Source organism: Bison bison, unplaced genomic scaffold (assembly GCF_000754665.1).
Source record: "Bison bison bison isolate TAMUID 2011002044 unplaced genomic scaffold, Bison_UMD1.0 scf7180017864471, whole genome shotgun sequence".
Lineage (NCBI taxonomy): Eukaryota > Metazoa > Chordata > Mammalia > Artiodactyla > Bovidae > Bison > Bison bison.
The window spans coordinates 5,562,859-5,578,168 of NW_011495032.1; the positions used below are offsets into that span (position 1 = coordinate 5,562,859).

At 41.4% G+C, this 15,310-nt stretch overlaps 1 protein-coding gene across 2 annotated transcripts in view; it reads left to right on the forward strand.

Annotated features, from left to right (window-relative positions):
* The window catches only part of CFAP221 (cilia and flagella associated protein 221), a 138,535-nt gene extending 124,224 nt beyond the window's left edge, over nt 1-14,311 (forward strand). Inside the window, exons 22-24 of one of the 2 annotated variants that reach the window (XM_010860794.1) lie at nt 4,258-4,350; nt 9,300-9,395; nt 14,024-14,311. In XM_010860794.1, coding sequence (XP_010859096.1) covers nt 4,258-4,350; nt 9,300-9,395; nt 14,024-14,132 — 298 coding nt within the window. In that variant the 3' untranslated portion in view covers nt 14,133-14,311. The remainder of the gene's footprint in view (nt 1-4,257; nt 4,351-9,299; nt 9,396-14,023) is intronic. The other variant, XM_010860795.1, reaches the window with a different exon arrangement.
* Nucleotides 14,312-15,310: the final 999 nt, after the last annotated feature.

Below are 15,310 nucleotides of genomic sequence, written 5' to 3' on the forward strand. Positions count from 1 at the left end.
ACTCTGCAGCCCTCACCCCAAGTTTTGCCTTTAAAAACTTCCCCCTGAAAACCTTCAGGCAGTTCTGAAGGTTTGGGCACAAGCCACCCTCTTCTCCTTACTGGATCCTGCAGTAAACCTTCCTCTGCTTCAGACTCTGGCATTTTGGGTTGCTTGGCCTCACTGTGCATTGGGTACATGAACTTGTATTTGGTAATATTAGCATATTTCTAAGACCTGAAATCTCCAGAACCTAGGGCTGGAGGGAACAACCTTACAGAGAGAAGGACACTCTGGTGTCTGAGAGACCCAATAGCCCTGTCACCCACTCTGCATCCTTGGGCGAGTCACCCATCCCTGAAGCCCTTGAGCAATGATTTCCTTGTCTATGAAATGGGCACCTGAAGGAGTCCCTACGGAGCACTTATCAGGACTCACGTGGTGCCTCCAGCACTGTCCTTAATAACTCTTCCCACTCCTGCCGTCCCCCACCCACTAAACCTTGCAGTCACTCTGCTGCCACGAGATGGCGATGACCCTCCATCATCTGGACTCAGATCCTCATTTTGCTGAGGAGTGAAGGCACTTCAGAACAGACCCCAGTCATCAGGGAACCAAGCAAAGCTGCGTGGCACCCTCCCCTAGACAGAACATGTAAAATGAGAAATGGTGGGGAGTGCAGATGGCCAGGGTCCACCAGCTGTCAGCAAGCACGGATCTCAAGAATTAAGACAAAAACATCCTGTGTTGTTTTTTTTTTCCAAAGCTGTGTCCTTGGAAAAATCTCCTGAGGCTATTCTTTCAAAAGGCACTCAGAGTGCAGTTACTTTGGGCTTGAATTAACCATGAATTAAACATGAATTCCACATGAATTAAAGAAAACTCTCCAACTAGGAGTTGTTACCTCCAGCTTCTGTGCTGAGGTACAGAAGCTTGAGTACTCTCCAGCTTGAGTGCTCTGTTGGGCCAATTTGTTTCAAAATAAAGCATAATTGCATGACAGATTATAAAATCAAGAGAGGATTCTTTATTTCTTCATCATGTATTTCCATAATGTAAGACACTAGCTCATGTTTTTGTTTCTAAAAGACTTACAGAATAATAATGGTATTCCTTTTTAACTTCCCACAGACCCACTAATGATACTTCAATTTGCAGTCATTGTGCTTGAATAGATTACCTGTTTCTTAGCTGGTATTTCCCCTGTATTTTTGCCGCTGAGAGTTATCTGTTTTTTATTAAACCATGCAAAGTTATTTAATGTTTATTTATTCCAAGTCATTTTTGCATTCATAATAATCAAAACAGCTCACTTGGGTTCTTTGCTCCTTAATAAATTCAGAGAGAATTTATTGAGTCTCTGTGACTCCCATGAAATCTGAGTCAGCATCAATGAAGAAATTACCTATTAATAATCCAGAAGTGCCAGACTTTGGGATTTCATAGATGGGTGAAGTGTCCAGAAGAATCTTAGGAACTGACTCAGGGTTGTCAGAGTTTTACTTTTCCAAGAAAGGCATGAAACAAAACAAAGCAAAATATACTACTCAAACACCCACTGTCACCACCCTTTCAATTCCAGAGGAACGCATTAACACGTAGAAAAGTAAGAATTTAAAAATTAGATGAGTTTGGTCTCATGAAAAACCTTTAGTTGCTATTCTGTCTTCCAGACCAGCCTGGCCTTGGAAGACTGGTCCAGGCTCCCACCTTCTTCCACCCCTTCCTCAGATACATGCACTTGGAGATCTCAGTGGGACTGTCCGTTAGAACCTGCATTCTTTGTCATTAAGTCAGTAAATAAGGTTAATCTCTGGGTGGTGGAGGCCAGGTCCCTTTTGCTGAGAAATGGTATTAGAGACCAAAATCTGGGTTCCTGGTGCACACATTGCCCCTGGGGGTGGAGGGGGGTTGTTTCTTGGCCTCCTCAGCAGACAATCCAGAGTGTGGGGAAGTGCATGTATATACACATACTTTCACACATATGTTCATAGCCATACAAAAATGCATGACCACATACATCTATACACGTATGCACATATACACGTGCACATACACACTGTACACACCTATCCCCATTTTGGAAGTCATGAATCTACTCTGGTGCTTATAATCCCAGCCCACACTCATGGAGTTGCTTAGTTATCTGTCTGTTCTTCCTCTGTGAGAACCCTGGCTTCCTAAGACATTTACTCGCTCAGTTTTATAGAGTGTTAAAAATAGTTTCAGAATGACTTCACCTATAACCACTTTAAAAAACAAGCATAGTAAATAGAGCTCAAGATTTATTTGAAGTTTTCTCCCTATCCCCATTCTATCCAGGATGTGGATATATAGTCAAATACTATATTTATGAGTTATTTGGATTACTCCTTTTCTCTTTAAGTATTTTTTAATTGAAGTATAATTGATTGACAAAGTTTTAGGTGTACAGCAAAGTGATATAACTATATATATATATATTCTTTTCCAAATTCTTTTTTCTATTATAGGTTATTACAGGATATTGACTATAAGTCCTTCCTTTTCATCTTTGTTTTTCTTTCTTTCCCTTCCTCTTTCTCTCTTTTTTCCCCTCCACTGTGCTTATGGAATTCATATGAAATTTTATGTGTTTCAGTTTGCTTTCAGTTTAGGGGCATTTCCTCCCTTTCGTTAGAGAAGGAAAGGGCAACCCACTCCAGTATTCTTGCCTAGAGAATCCCATGGACAGAGGAGCCTGGCAGGCTACAGCCCCTGGGGTCACAAAGAGTCAGACATGGCTGAGCAACTCTCACTCACTCACTCCTCCCTTTCATATTGATTTAATTTTATTTTTTGAATATGTAGAACATTAACACACTAACCAAATTCAAAGCTACACAAAAAGTCAAACTCAGGCACGTGTCACTCCATCCCACCTCCCTTCTGCCCTTGCTGGTAGCCAGCTCGGTCTAACACCGTTCCGATGTTTCTCTTCGTAATGCTAAACAGAATATATGTATTTTTCATGTTTCCCCTCTTCCTTATTCAAAAAGTGGCACACTGGATAAGCTCTTCTGTATCTTGCTGTTTTCACTTATAACATTCCCTGAAAATCACTCCATATTAGTTGATAAAGATCCTCCTCACTCTTTTTTACAGCTGTAAAAATCATGGGCTGTAGTTGCATTTAATCAAGCCCTATGCTTGGTGGGCCAGGCACATTTTTGCTTATTAAACAAGAAGAAACTTATCTCCAAGACATATCTGCACACATCAAGGAGGCTTCAATTAATCCCCCTGGTGTCCCATCCGTGCCACCTGCAGGGCCGGTAAGAAGGTCAGTTTCCTGCCATGGGTCATTTTTTACTCTTTTTTTATGAGACAGCACTCTTCCCAGCTTCTCAAAGCTTATTCCAGAAAATTATTAAAAATGTATATCCATTTGTGACTCTTTCCCTATTCCCTTTGCTGTTGTGTGTTAGTTTTTATTCCTCTAATAGCATTTGAGAGGTTTGTGAGAAGGACTTGAGACCAAAAAAAGGAAAAATTTTTTAAAGGTGAGTGTTTATTCCACCAACTTGAAACAGAAATATTCTGTCAACTTTAAAATTAACAAACTGTTTTTTCCTCCCCATCTCAGTGCTTTTAATGTCCTCAATACCCAGTAATTTTTATGTAAAAGTCTAAAATTATAATACCAAACAATACATAAGGAGGTGGGGAGGAGGTCTGAACTTGAATAAACAACTAAGGAAGAGTATAAATGTGGGAAAAAGTATTAAGAAGGAAAAGTAAACTATCTAGCTGCCCCAGCCCACCTCCACCCCCAGGAAATAAAGTAAGTTTAGATACTACACATTTGAAAATTCTTTCTCTAAGCTCTTGGAAATATCTTATTTAGCACCATTCTCTTGGATTTGACCGGTACCCGTCACAGCCTGCAATGCAGGAGACCCAGGTTCAATCTCTGGGTCAGGAAGATCCCTTGGAGTAGAAAATGGCAACCCACTCCAGTATTCTTGCCTGGAGAATTCCATGGACAGAGGAGCCTGGCAGGCTGCAGGCCATGGGGTCACAAAGAGTCGGACACGACTGAGCGACTAATACTTTCACTTTTTAATTCATCATCACCACCCACCCCCACCCCCCGCCTTTACCTCTAGGGAGACATGGGTGGGTTTCCAGGGGTGAAGAGGACAGGATGGTAGCATACAATACCAAAGGTAAAATAAAAGTGCTTTAGAAGATTGTATAAAGACCGTGAGCCTGCTAATGTGGTCACATATCCTTGGCTGCTCTGTGATTTTTCCACAGCTGTGATTCCTTCAACTTAGTCATGCTGCCTGTCGACGTCCCTGCCGTTCTTGACGCCTTGCCGGAAGAAGACAGGATAGAGACAGTTGAACGGTACTTTTTTACCTGTGGTCTCACGGTCTATGTTCCGGAAACATCCCAGGTGCTCTGAGAGATTTCCAAGGAGCACACAGCGCCTGAGCTTGCAGCCCCGCCAAGACACGGCTGACACCCAGCCACACCCTCAGCAGATAAGATGCTGGATTTGTGGTGGAGAATAATAGTCTCAGGTCTCAAACTGGCTGACCTTTCAGTGCTGCAGGTGCTCAGGGAGGGGCAAGCAGAGTGGGTGCTAAGTGGGCTTCCAAGGCTGCAGAATCACATGCACTTGGGTTAGTATTCAGAGGGCAGGTAGGATTTGGAGGGGCAAAAGAAATATAGCCCCCACCCCAAACAAAATATTTTTAAAAGAAAAGTCAAAAACAAAAATTTTAAGGAAAAAGGGGAAAAAGAAAACCTAGAACCCCCCAAAGTAAATAAAAAACAAACAAAAAAATTAAGGAAAAAGAAAAATAGCTTCCAAATGAAGGCACTTAAATTTGATTTTATTGATGAGCATCCAACATCCAGTGAGAATGTGTCCTTGAATCTGCTGTGGCCACGCCCGCTATGGCTCTTCCCAGGTGGTGCTAGGGGTAAAGAACACATCTGCCAGTGCAGGAAACTTGAGACGTGGGTTTGATCCCTGGGTCGGGATGATCCCCTGGAGAAGGAAATGGCAACCCACTCCAGTATTCTTACCTGGGGAATTCCATGGACAGAGGAACCTGGCAGGCTACAATTCATGAGGTTGCAAGGGTCAGACACAACTGAAGCGACTTAGCACAGCACGCCCGCTTTAATATTTCTTCCTGTAAATAACCAGTGAGTGAAGTACTAAATATTGGTTTTTGTGAGACCTGCCCACAAGCAGTGGTACTTGGCAATACTTGGACGTCTGAAGCTTAGAACCCAGGTCTGAAGAGGGAAGTTGAGTGTCTGCTACTCGAACCCCAGAGCATGAGGGCATTTCCTGAGGATGCTGCAGCCAGGTGGGTGGCCGGGGTGACACACGGTTACTTGACGTTCAGTTTGGGGAGGCAGGTGAGGAGATGCTCTGCAGACCCTTCCCCATTCAGCACTGATGTTCAGACTCATGAGTCAATTTCCTCATCTTTGAAATGAGAATAGTAGTACCTACTTCACAGGGGTTGTCAATTAAGGAAGATGAGGAGGAGGAGGAGGGTAGTTGTAACAGTAACATTTACAGAGCATTAAATATGAAGTCAGGCCCAGCACTTGGCAAGAGTTTCATTCACTCCAACAATGAGGTCTTCTTATTTTCCATACTTTGGAGATGAGGAAACTGCTAACGGGAAGCAGTTTTGCAAATCACTGTCTTGTAAATCACCAGCATCGAGATTGGCACAGAGCTTGACACAGAGCAGCTGCTTAGCAAAGATTAGGCGATCGGAGTGACTTTGTGCAGTTTTCAAGGATGTTTTCCCAAACACAATATAGCTCTGCCCACCTTTGTTTATGTTTTGCTGTGAGGAGAGGGTTCCTGTTTGTAATTCTAAATTTTGAAGCCTCTGTTGATCTTGGAGGCATTTCTCTTTGAGTGTAGCAGAGACAGCCACTCAAAAGAATTGTCTCTTCTACAGAAATAGGATTGTTGAAACCGGAGGCTCAGTGTCACTGAGTTAGGTCATCCATGTGACTCAGCCTTTACCAAGAGGGCAGGAGAAGATGTGAGATGTCCTCCTGAGGGCAGGACCAGGATGGAGTGGGTTTATCTCCTGCAGACTCTCTCCCTGCTTCCTGGAGCTGGAACTCACACTTGCAGTGACCCAGCTGTAACTATTAAGCAACCAAGCACCAGGCCAGGGGTCCACAAACAGCCAAACCTGGCCTACCACCTATTTTTGCAAAACATCTGCTTGATTGAAACACAGCCACACTCATTCATTGGAATGTTTTCCATGACTCCTTTCATGCTGCAACAGTGTGCGTGCATGCTAAGTCACTCAGCGTGTCCAACTCTTTGTGACCCCACAGACTGTAGCCCACCACACTCCTCTGTCCATGGGATTCTCCAGGCAAGAATACTGGGGTGGGGTGCCATTCTCTCCTCCAGGGGATTTTCCTGACCCAGGGATCAAACCAGTGTCTCTTATGGCTCCTGCATTGGCAGACGGATTATTTATCGCTAGCGCCACCTGGGAAGCTAATTGTAAAAGAGACCCACTGAGGCCTTTACTCGAAAAGTTTCCTGACCCTTGCTGTAAGGGGTAGCAGACCTCAATATAAAAATAACCTCAATCCCTGTAATTTCTTCTCTCACCTGTAGATTATTTAGAAGCATATTGTTTTCTTTTTAAAGCAGTTGTGGATTTTTTGGTTATCTTCTTTGCTATTGATTTCTAATTGAATTCCATTGTGGTCACAGAACATTCTCAGAATGATTTCAACCTTTTGAAATATTCATGCTTTCCTTACAGTCCAAGATACGGTCAATATTGGTAAATGTTGCATGTACACCTGCAAACAATATGCATTCTGTAACCCCATTTTTCCTTTTCTTGGGGATGGTTTTGATCACCGCCTCCTGTATACTGTTATGAACTTACATCCATAGTTCTTCAGGCTGTCTGTCTACCAGATCTAAGCCTTTGAATCTATTCATCACCTCCACTGTATAATCAAAAGGGATTTGACTTAGGTCTTACCTGAAGAGTCTAATGGTTTTCCCTACTTTCTTAAAGTTAAGCCTGAATTTTGCAATAAGGAGCTCATGATCTGAGTCTTACAGTCAGTCAGCTCCAGGTCTAGTTTTTACTGACCGTATAGAGCTTCTGCATCTTCCACTGCAAAGAACGTAATCAATCTGATTTCAGTATTGACCATCCAGAGATGTCCATGTGCAGTCATCTCTTGTGTTATTGGAAAAGGGTATTTGCTATGACCAGCTGAGGAAAGAAGAAAAGCGAGAGGCAGGGGAGAAAGGGAAAGATTACTCAGCTGAATGTAGAGTTCCAGAGAATATCAAGGAAAGAGAAGAGGGCCTTCTTAAATGAACAATGCAAAGAAATAGAGGAAAACAATAGAATGAGAAAGACTAGTGATCTCTTCAAGAAAATTGGAGATATCAGGGAATATTTCATGCAAGGACAGGCACAATAAAGGACAGAAACAGTAAGGACCTAACAAAAGCAGAAGAGATTAAGAAGAGGTGGCAAGAATACACAGAAGAACTATACAAAAAAGTCTTAAAGACCCAGATAACCATGATAGCATAACCATGATGGTGTGGTCACTCACCTAGGACCAGACATCCTGGAGTGTGAAGTCAAGTGGGCTTTAGAAAGCATTATTACAAACAAAGCTTGTGGAGGTGATGGAATTCCAGCTGAGTTATTTAAAATCCTAAAAGATGATGCTGTTAAAGTGTTGCACTCAATATTCCAGCAAATTTGGAAAACTCAGCAGTGGCCACAGGGCTGGAAAAGGTGAGTTTTCATTCCAAAGATGGGCAATGTCAAAGAATGTTCAAACTACCAGACAATTGTGCTCATTTCACATACTAGCAAGGTTATGCTCAAAATCCTTCAAGCTAGGGTTCAACAGCATGTGAGCCAAGAACTTGCAGATGTACAAGCTGGGTTTAGAAAAGGCAGAGGAACCAGAGATCAAATAGCCAATATTCATTGGAGAAAGCAAGGGAATGCCAGAAAAATATCTGCTTCATTGACTATGCTAAAGCCTATGACTTTGTGCACCACAGCAGACTGTGGAAAATTCTTAAAGAGATGGGAGTACCAGACCACCTTCCCTGTCTCCTGAGAAACCTGTATCTGGGTCAAGAAACAGCAGTTAGAACCAGACATGAAACAACTGGTTCAAAATTGGGAAAGGAGTATGACAAGGCTGTATATTGTCACCCTGCTTATTTAACTCCTGTTCAGAGAACATCATGCAAAATTCCAGGCTGGATAAATCACAAGCTGAAATCAAGATTACCAGGAGAAATATCAACAACCTCAGATATGCAGATGATACCACTCTAATGGGAGAAAATTAAGAGGAATAAAAGAGCCTCTTGAGGAGGGTGAAAGAGGAAAATGAAAAAATCTGGTTTGAAACGCAGTATTAAAAAAATTGAGATCATGGCATCTGATCCCATCACTTCATGGTAAATAGAAGGGGAAAAACTGGAAGCAGTGACAGGTTTTATTTTCTTGAGCTCCAAAATCACTGTGGACGGTGACTGTAGCTGTGAAATTAAAAGACGCTTGCTTCTTGGAAGGAAAGCTATGACAAACCTAGACCGTGTATTGAAAAGCAGAGACATCACTTTGCCAGCAAAGGTCTGTGTAGTCAAAGCTGTGGTTTTTCCCAGTAGTCATGTATGGCTGTGAGAGTTGGACCATAAAGAAGGCTGAGCACCAAAGAATTGATGCTTTCGAACTGTGGTTCTAGAGAACGCTTCAGAGTTCCTTGGACAGGAAATCAGACCAGTCAATCCTAAAGAAAAGCAACCCTGAATATCCATTGGAAGGACTGATGACGAAGCTGAAGCTCCAATACTTTGGCCACCTGATGCAAAGAGCCGACTCATTGGAAAAGACCCTGACGCTGGGAAAGATTGAGGACAGGAGGAGAAGGGGGTGACAGAGGATGAGATGGTTGGATGGCATCATCAACTCAATGGATATGAGTTTGAGCAAACTCCAGGAGATAGTGAAGGTCAGGGAAGCCTGTTCTGCTGCAGTCCATAGGGTCACAAAGAGTCGGACATGACTTAGCCACTGAACAACAACAACTATAACAACAAACCCCATTTTTAAACTGCTTGTTATTCTCTGCTTATAAATAACCATTCCTACTGTTGTTTTTAATAGAAAGCTATTTATCAGTCTTATACTTTCTTTAATGTAGATCCAAGAAGTATAGGTGTGATTAATGTTGAAGGAATCATGTAACTTTTAAATGATTGCAGTACTTTTCTATTTTCTTCCTTTCAGTGAGCTCTGTGAACAGAGTATGGACATTATGCTGACTCCAGAAATGATCGAAGCGGAATTCCCAATGCTGGATTACAGGGACACCAAGAAAGAGAAGTAAGTGAATGCTTTATGCCTTAGGAAGAGGTAGCCCAGGATAAAATTTGTCCTACATGACATACAGAACTGTTTGAATCTAAAAACATGTCCAAAGAGACACGTTTCCAGTGCTTTAGGTATTTAGACATGTATCCTATTTACCACCCATGCCACCTCCAGCCTCGTTGCTTATCTTCAGTCACTGGGCCTCAGTCTCCCCATTCAGAACGTGCAGAAAACAAAACCTCTCTCCCAGGCGGTTGTGAAGATTCCATGAGATGCCAGTGTGAGGACACCTCTCCGGGTGCTTGCTCTACACATGTGAACCCTTTCCTGCATCTCTGAATCAGGGACAGCTAGCTAGGCAGACATCACCATCATCCTTCAGAACTTGGTTTTGAAGAATACTTTGGTAAAGGAAATAACCACTAGAGTTCATATGGTTTGTAAGTTTGAAATTCCAGATATCCTTTTAGAATTATTTAAGTCTTTTTAAATTATTAAAATGTTAGAAAATATAGAAAAATATAAAGAATGAAATAAAAACAATAATCCTACCACCCAGGGTCAGTACCTTGTACATTTTGGTATGTGGTCTTCCAAGTATTAATACTTTAATTATTTAAATAACTCACAAACACCTACTGTATTTTGTTAAACTGTATATACAATCGTCCCACAGTATCCATGGGGGATTGGTTCCAGGACACCCCTCAGCCTGGGTACTAAAATCTGTGGATGCTCAAGTCCTTTATGTAAAATGGCGTAGAATTTGCCTATAACCTGTACACATCCTCCTATACTTTAAATCATCTCTGCATTACTTATAATACCTCATCCAGTGTAAATGATTTTTAAATAATTTTCAGCATGCAGCAAATTCAAGTTTTGCTTTTTGGAACTTTCTCATATTTTTTTCCACCTGGGGGTTGGTTGAGTCTGAAAATGCTGGACCTATGGACACAAAGGGCCAACTGTATGTGTTTAAGTGAATTCTATCATATTGTTCATATTGTTTTATCTTCTAGACTTTCATTTAGCATATTGTTATCATATGTTTATAAATATAGATATCCGTCTTTATATCTTACTGGTAGATATACCATCATGTGCTAACCGATCTTTCTACTGATGATCATGTCAACTCTTCAGTGTTTTGCTCTTGCCAGTAGGGCTTCAGCAAATTTCCTAGTGCCATAATTCCTTGCAAACTTATCAAACTGTCTCCTTAGGATAAACTTTGAAACATAAACACTAAATCCATGTTCATTTTAAGGTTTTAATACATAGTGCTTTGCGCCATCCAGGAAAATATCAACAAACATCCTACCAGCAGAGGTCAGGATGCCCACAATCAAATGCCCTGAACAACGTGGATATTATCAGACGTTTTTTTCTTCTTTTCCAATATGATAGGTTTTTAATGACCACATTATTGTTTTAATTTTAACTTCTTCATTTATAAGTGATGGTAAAAATTTTCCTACACTTATCAAATATTTTTCTTCTTTTATCTGGGGCTCTTTTGCCTATATTGCAGAAAGTCTTTATCTTATTCTTATTTATAAGAATGCCTCATATATTAAGGATAATTACCCTTCCTTGTGTATGCTGTAAATTTTTTAGCTTGTCTTCTTTGTTCAGGGTGTTTGGAGGAGGCCCTGCCTTTTCAGAAAGGAATGCCCACATATCTTAGAGGAGCAAGGGGTTCCTTTGGTTCATTTGTAATAGTAACAGAAACCTATAGCAAACCAGCACTTCTCAGAAAGTAGATTAGCAGCTTCTAAAACAAAATTTAGGGGGAAAAAATTTTAATAGAATTTCAGTGAGCATCTGTTTTAATCAGCTATTTAGCAACAAAATATGCTATACTACATAGTACATCTGACGCCTCAACAAAGAGATGCACTTTGCATTTTGTTTCAGGTTTCAAACATATGGCTAAGAGTTTTAAATAAAACCTTTTTTTTCAGTTTGAAAAACTACCCCTGGACTTAGAACAGTTTGCCCCATGAGCAGGGTAATACCCAATACCTCATTGTTTACTTGCTGTTTCACCTGGTTTTTTCGCCATTTTGACTACAGAAAGTAGTATCAAATGCCATTTGATTATCAAATGAGTATTAAAAGAAATATATATCTTCACCCAAAGAAAAAAATTCCCTCTTCTTTTTTAATGTATTTCAGCCACTTTACCAAAAAAAAAAAAAACAGAAAAAACAACAATAACTCTAAGCATTTTCTGCACACCAAGTTATTTTTTTTTTCAAAATACACATACATTTCACACATTTTCAATAAATAGATCCATGGCATTTTGAATTCACCTATTTTGCAGTTTAAATTATTTTTGTACATTTTTTCATGTGCCAAAATTATCAATATAATTATCAGTTTATTGGCTGTATAGTATTCCAATGATATCTCACAGATGATTTTTTTCAAAGTTTTATTGGAGTATAGTTGATTTACAATGTTGTATTAGTTTAAGGTGTACAGCACAGTGATGTGTGTATATGTATATATATAAATATGAAATATGGGGAAGGAAACGGCAGCCCACCCCAGTATTCTTACCTGGAAAATCCCATGAACAGAGAAGCCTGGTGGGTTACAGTTCATGGGGTCCAAAGAGTCAGACACAACTTACCAATTCAACCACCACCACTGTGTGTGCTAAGTCGCTCCAGTCATGTCCAACTCTGTCGGACCCTATGGACTGCAGCCCACCAGGCTCCTCTGTCCATGGGATTCTCACGTATGTGTGTGTATCTGTTTTTTTCAGATTCTTTTCCCTTATAGGTTATTACAAGAGATTCAGTTCTGAAATTCTCTCCCTGTATACCAAGCATGACCCGATGCTCAGTTCTGTCTTTTCAGTCCTTACTTGTGCCTTTTTTCACCTCCTTCAGCTTCAGCTGGAAGCAGACAGAGTGTCAGACAGACACACATGAGAGCTTGGACAGACGGACAGAAATAAAAAACACATCAGTGATACTTAATGTCCCCATGAAGACTGCTGTCAATTTGGTTTCTGGCAAATACTTATTTTCATGGATGCAAAGAATCATCTGCTCTTTCTTGAAGGCTGTAATCAACCCAAGAGCTTCCTTACTATCTTGATGGTGATCTCACCCTCTCAAGACCTACTAAGGAGAATTATATTGCAAAATATCCAAGAAACTGTGTGAGTGACTTTAGTTGTTGACACATCATTCAGCTCCCCTTAGATTATCACAATATCACTCAGCCATTAATATATTTAAGGACTGACATGAACTATATATTTTTAGACAGATTTCATAAAGTGGTGCCAATTAATTTTTTTAATTATATGCATTAGGGAAGTTTTAATTTTTTCATTTTGAGATACTTCTCCTTTTTCAAAACTTTCAGGCATTTGCCAAAACTTTAGGAAGTTTCACTGTCCTTAGGAAATATTTCACAAGCACTTAATTTTATTTTTTTGAAGTATAGTTGAGTTACAATGTTGTGTTAATTTCTGCTGTACAGCAAAGTGATTCAGTTATACATATATTCTTTTTCATATTCTTTTCTATTATGGTTTATCATAGGACATTGAGTATAGTTCCCCGCGCTGTACAGAAGGACCTTGTTTGTCCATTCTCTACATAATGTTTGCATCTACTAACCCCAAATTCCCAGTCCATCCCCCCCACCCCCTCCCCCTTGCAACCGCAGATCTGCGAGTCTGTTTCTATTTTGTAAATAAGTTCATTTGTATTAATTTTTTATGTTCCACATGTGAGTGATATCATGGTATTTGTCTTTCTCTCCTGACTTCACTTGGTATAATAATCTCCAGGTCCATCCATGTTGCTGCAGATGGCATTATTTCATACTTTTTATGGCTGAGTAATATTCCAGTGTGTATACGTACCATATCTTCTTTATCCATTCCTCTGTTCATGGACACTTAGGTGGCTTACATGTCTTTGCTATTGTCAATAGTGCTGCTGTGAACACAGAGAAGCACTTAATTTTGTCTTGAATTCTTCTAACTGGACAGATCATATAGCTGAGCTCACCATCCTTAGACATCTGTGCTTTCAACCAAATACACTAATCCTGTCCTCCCAGGTATTTGGAAAGTTCTACCCTTCACCATGCCAGCAACATCCAGGCTCCACATCAGCCACTCCTCGACCCAGGTGCAGTCCCCCGTTCCAAAGCCATTGTCAGAGTCAGAGATACTGTGTGTCCACTTTACTCATAAAGAATCAGCTCCTGCCCACTGAGCATTTAGAAGCCATCGTGCCGGGATGTCCATGCATAAGTTCTCATTTCTCTTTGCAACAATCCTCAGAGATGGGAATTCCCACCACGTGTACCTCTGGAAACGGAGGCTGAGAGTTTAGGTCACTTGGCTCTGCTAAGAACCTAGTGCAACTGAGACAGGAAATCAGGTTGGAATCACCTTCAGCCAGGTGTTTTCACTGGTAACTAAATGATCACAAAGTATGGTTTATTCTGTGTTTGTGTATAAACAGCTCCTCCCATCTTCATGAGGCATCACTGGTGACACTGGGCCCAGAAGCAGGGTGGTGATGGGTGAACTGAAGTTTTAAAAGGTGCCCTGATGTGTTCTCATCGGGTTTGTGTTTTATATATATATATCTATTTAGAGAGGTGAAAGACCAAGCACCGCCAACGGAGAAGGCAGGAGAGAAGGTGCTCGAGGAGATGAAGAACCTGCGGAGCAAAGCGCTCAGCTCCTACCTGATCCTAGAATGAAAACCACCAGGAGACCAGTGCCTCTCACTTCCTTTCTGCAGGTCACCATGGTCCTCTGTGTCTGCTTATGTTCCGGCCATTTGGGGAATTAAAGTTTTAGAGAAAAGACTGAAATATAGATGATGTACATATTTTAAACTTAGTTTTTTCTTTTAAGAAATAAAATGTTGTTAGTATGATGGCAGTGTTTGGAGCTTCTTGCTGCAAGACTTAATGTGGGCACAAAGGCTTCCAAGTGCTGAGAGGCTGGGAGCCCTTTGGAGGGGCCAGAGGCTTGGAAAGCTGGGGAGGGGTTGCACCCCCGCCAGCTCCCACGGCCACTGAGCACCCCTGACTCTGACTTTGGGAACTGCTCCCAGAAAGAGCAGTGCTGGTGAGGACACCAGCTCCTAAGCAGCCGTGTGGCAGCAGACACAGGCGAGGAGGCTAGAAATGGAGGGGACACTGTGGGGCAACTAGAACTTGCTGACTGGCCTGGGAGGAATGGATAACACCTCTGTGAGGACTCTCAGAAGCAGCTGGGGTGGCAGGGCGTTGCCTTCGGGTCAGGAGTCCTGGTGATTAGTCAGTAAAAAGCAGGCCTTTTGACTGTGTGTATTAACATGACTCCATTCTCATGCATGAGCTGGCCGCAGGTCAGAATCACATAGAGAGCTTCATAAAAACCAGCTGAATCATTGTTGTATTTAAAATAGGTAACCAACAAGATTCTACTAGGTAGTACAGGGAACTCTGCTCGATATTCTGTAATAACCTATATGGAAAAGAATTTGAAAAAGAATAGATACATGTATATGTATAACTGAATCACTTTGCTGTGCGCCTGAAACACAACATTGTTAATCAATTATACTCCATTAAAAATTAAAAAACAGCTGAATCAGGTTGTCTGGGGTCGGACCCAAGCAGTAATAATCTTTAAAGCTCTCCAGGTGAACCTAATGTGCAGCCAGGAGTGAGAACCACTGGCCTCCAGGATAAAGTCTAAATTCCTCTTCCGGGGGCTCCAAGCCCTCGCTTCTCTGGGTTCTGCTTCTAGCTTTCCTCTGCCCCCGCTCTCGGCTCTCTATAGGGCAGTGGGGACCGCTGGCTTGTGGCCAGTGGCTGTCTGGTTGTGGGTGGATGCTGGTCCTCCTCTTACTAACCACGTGGCTCCCTTAACATCTCTGAACTTGTAA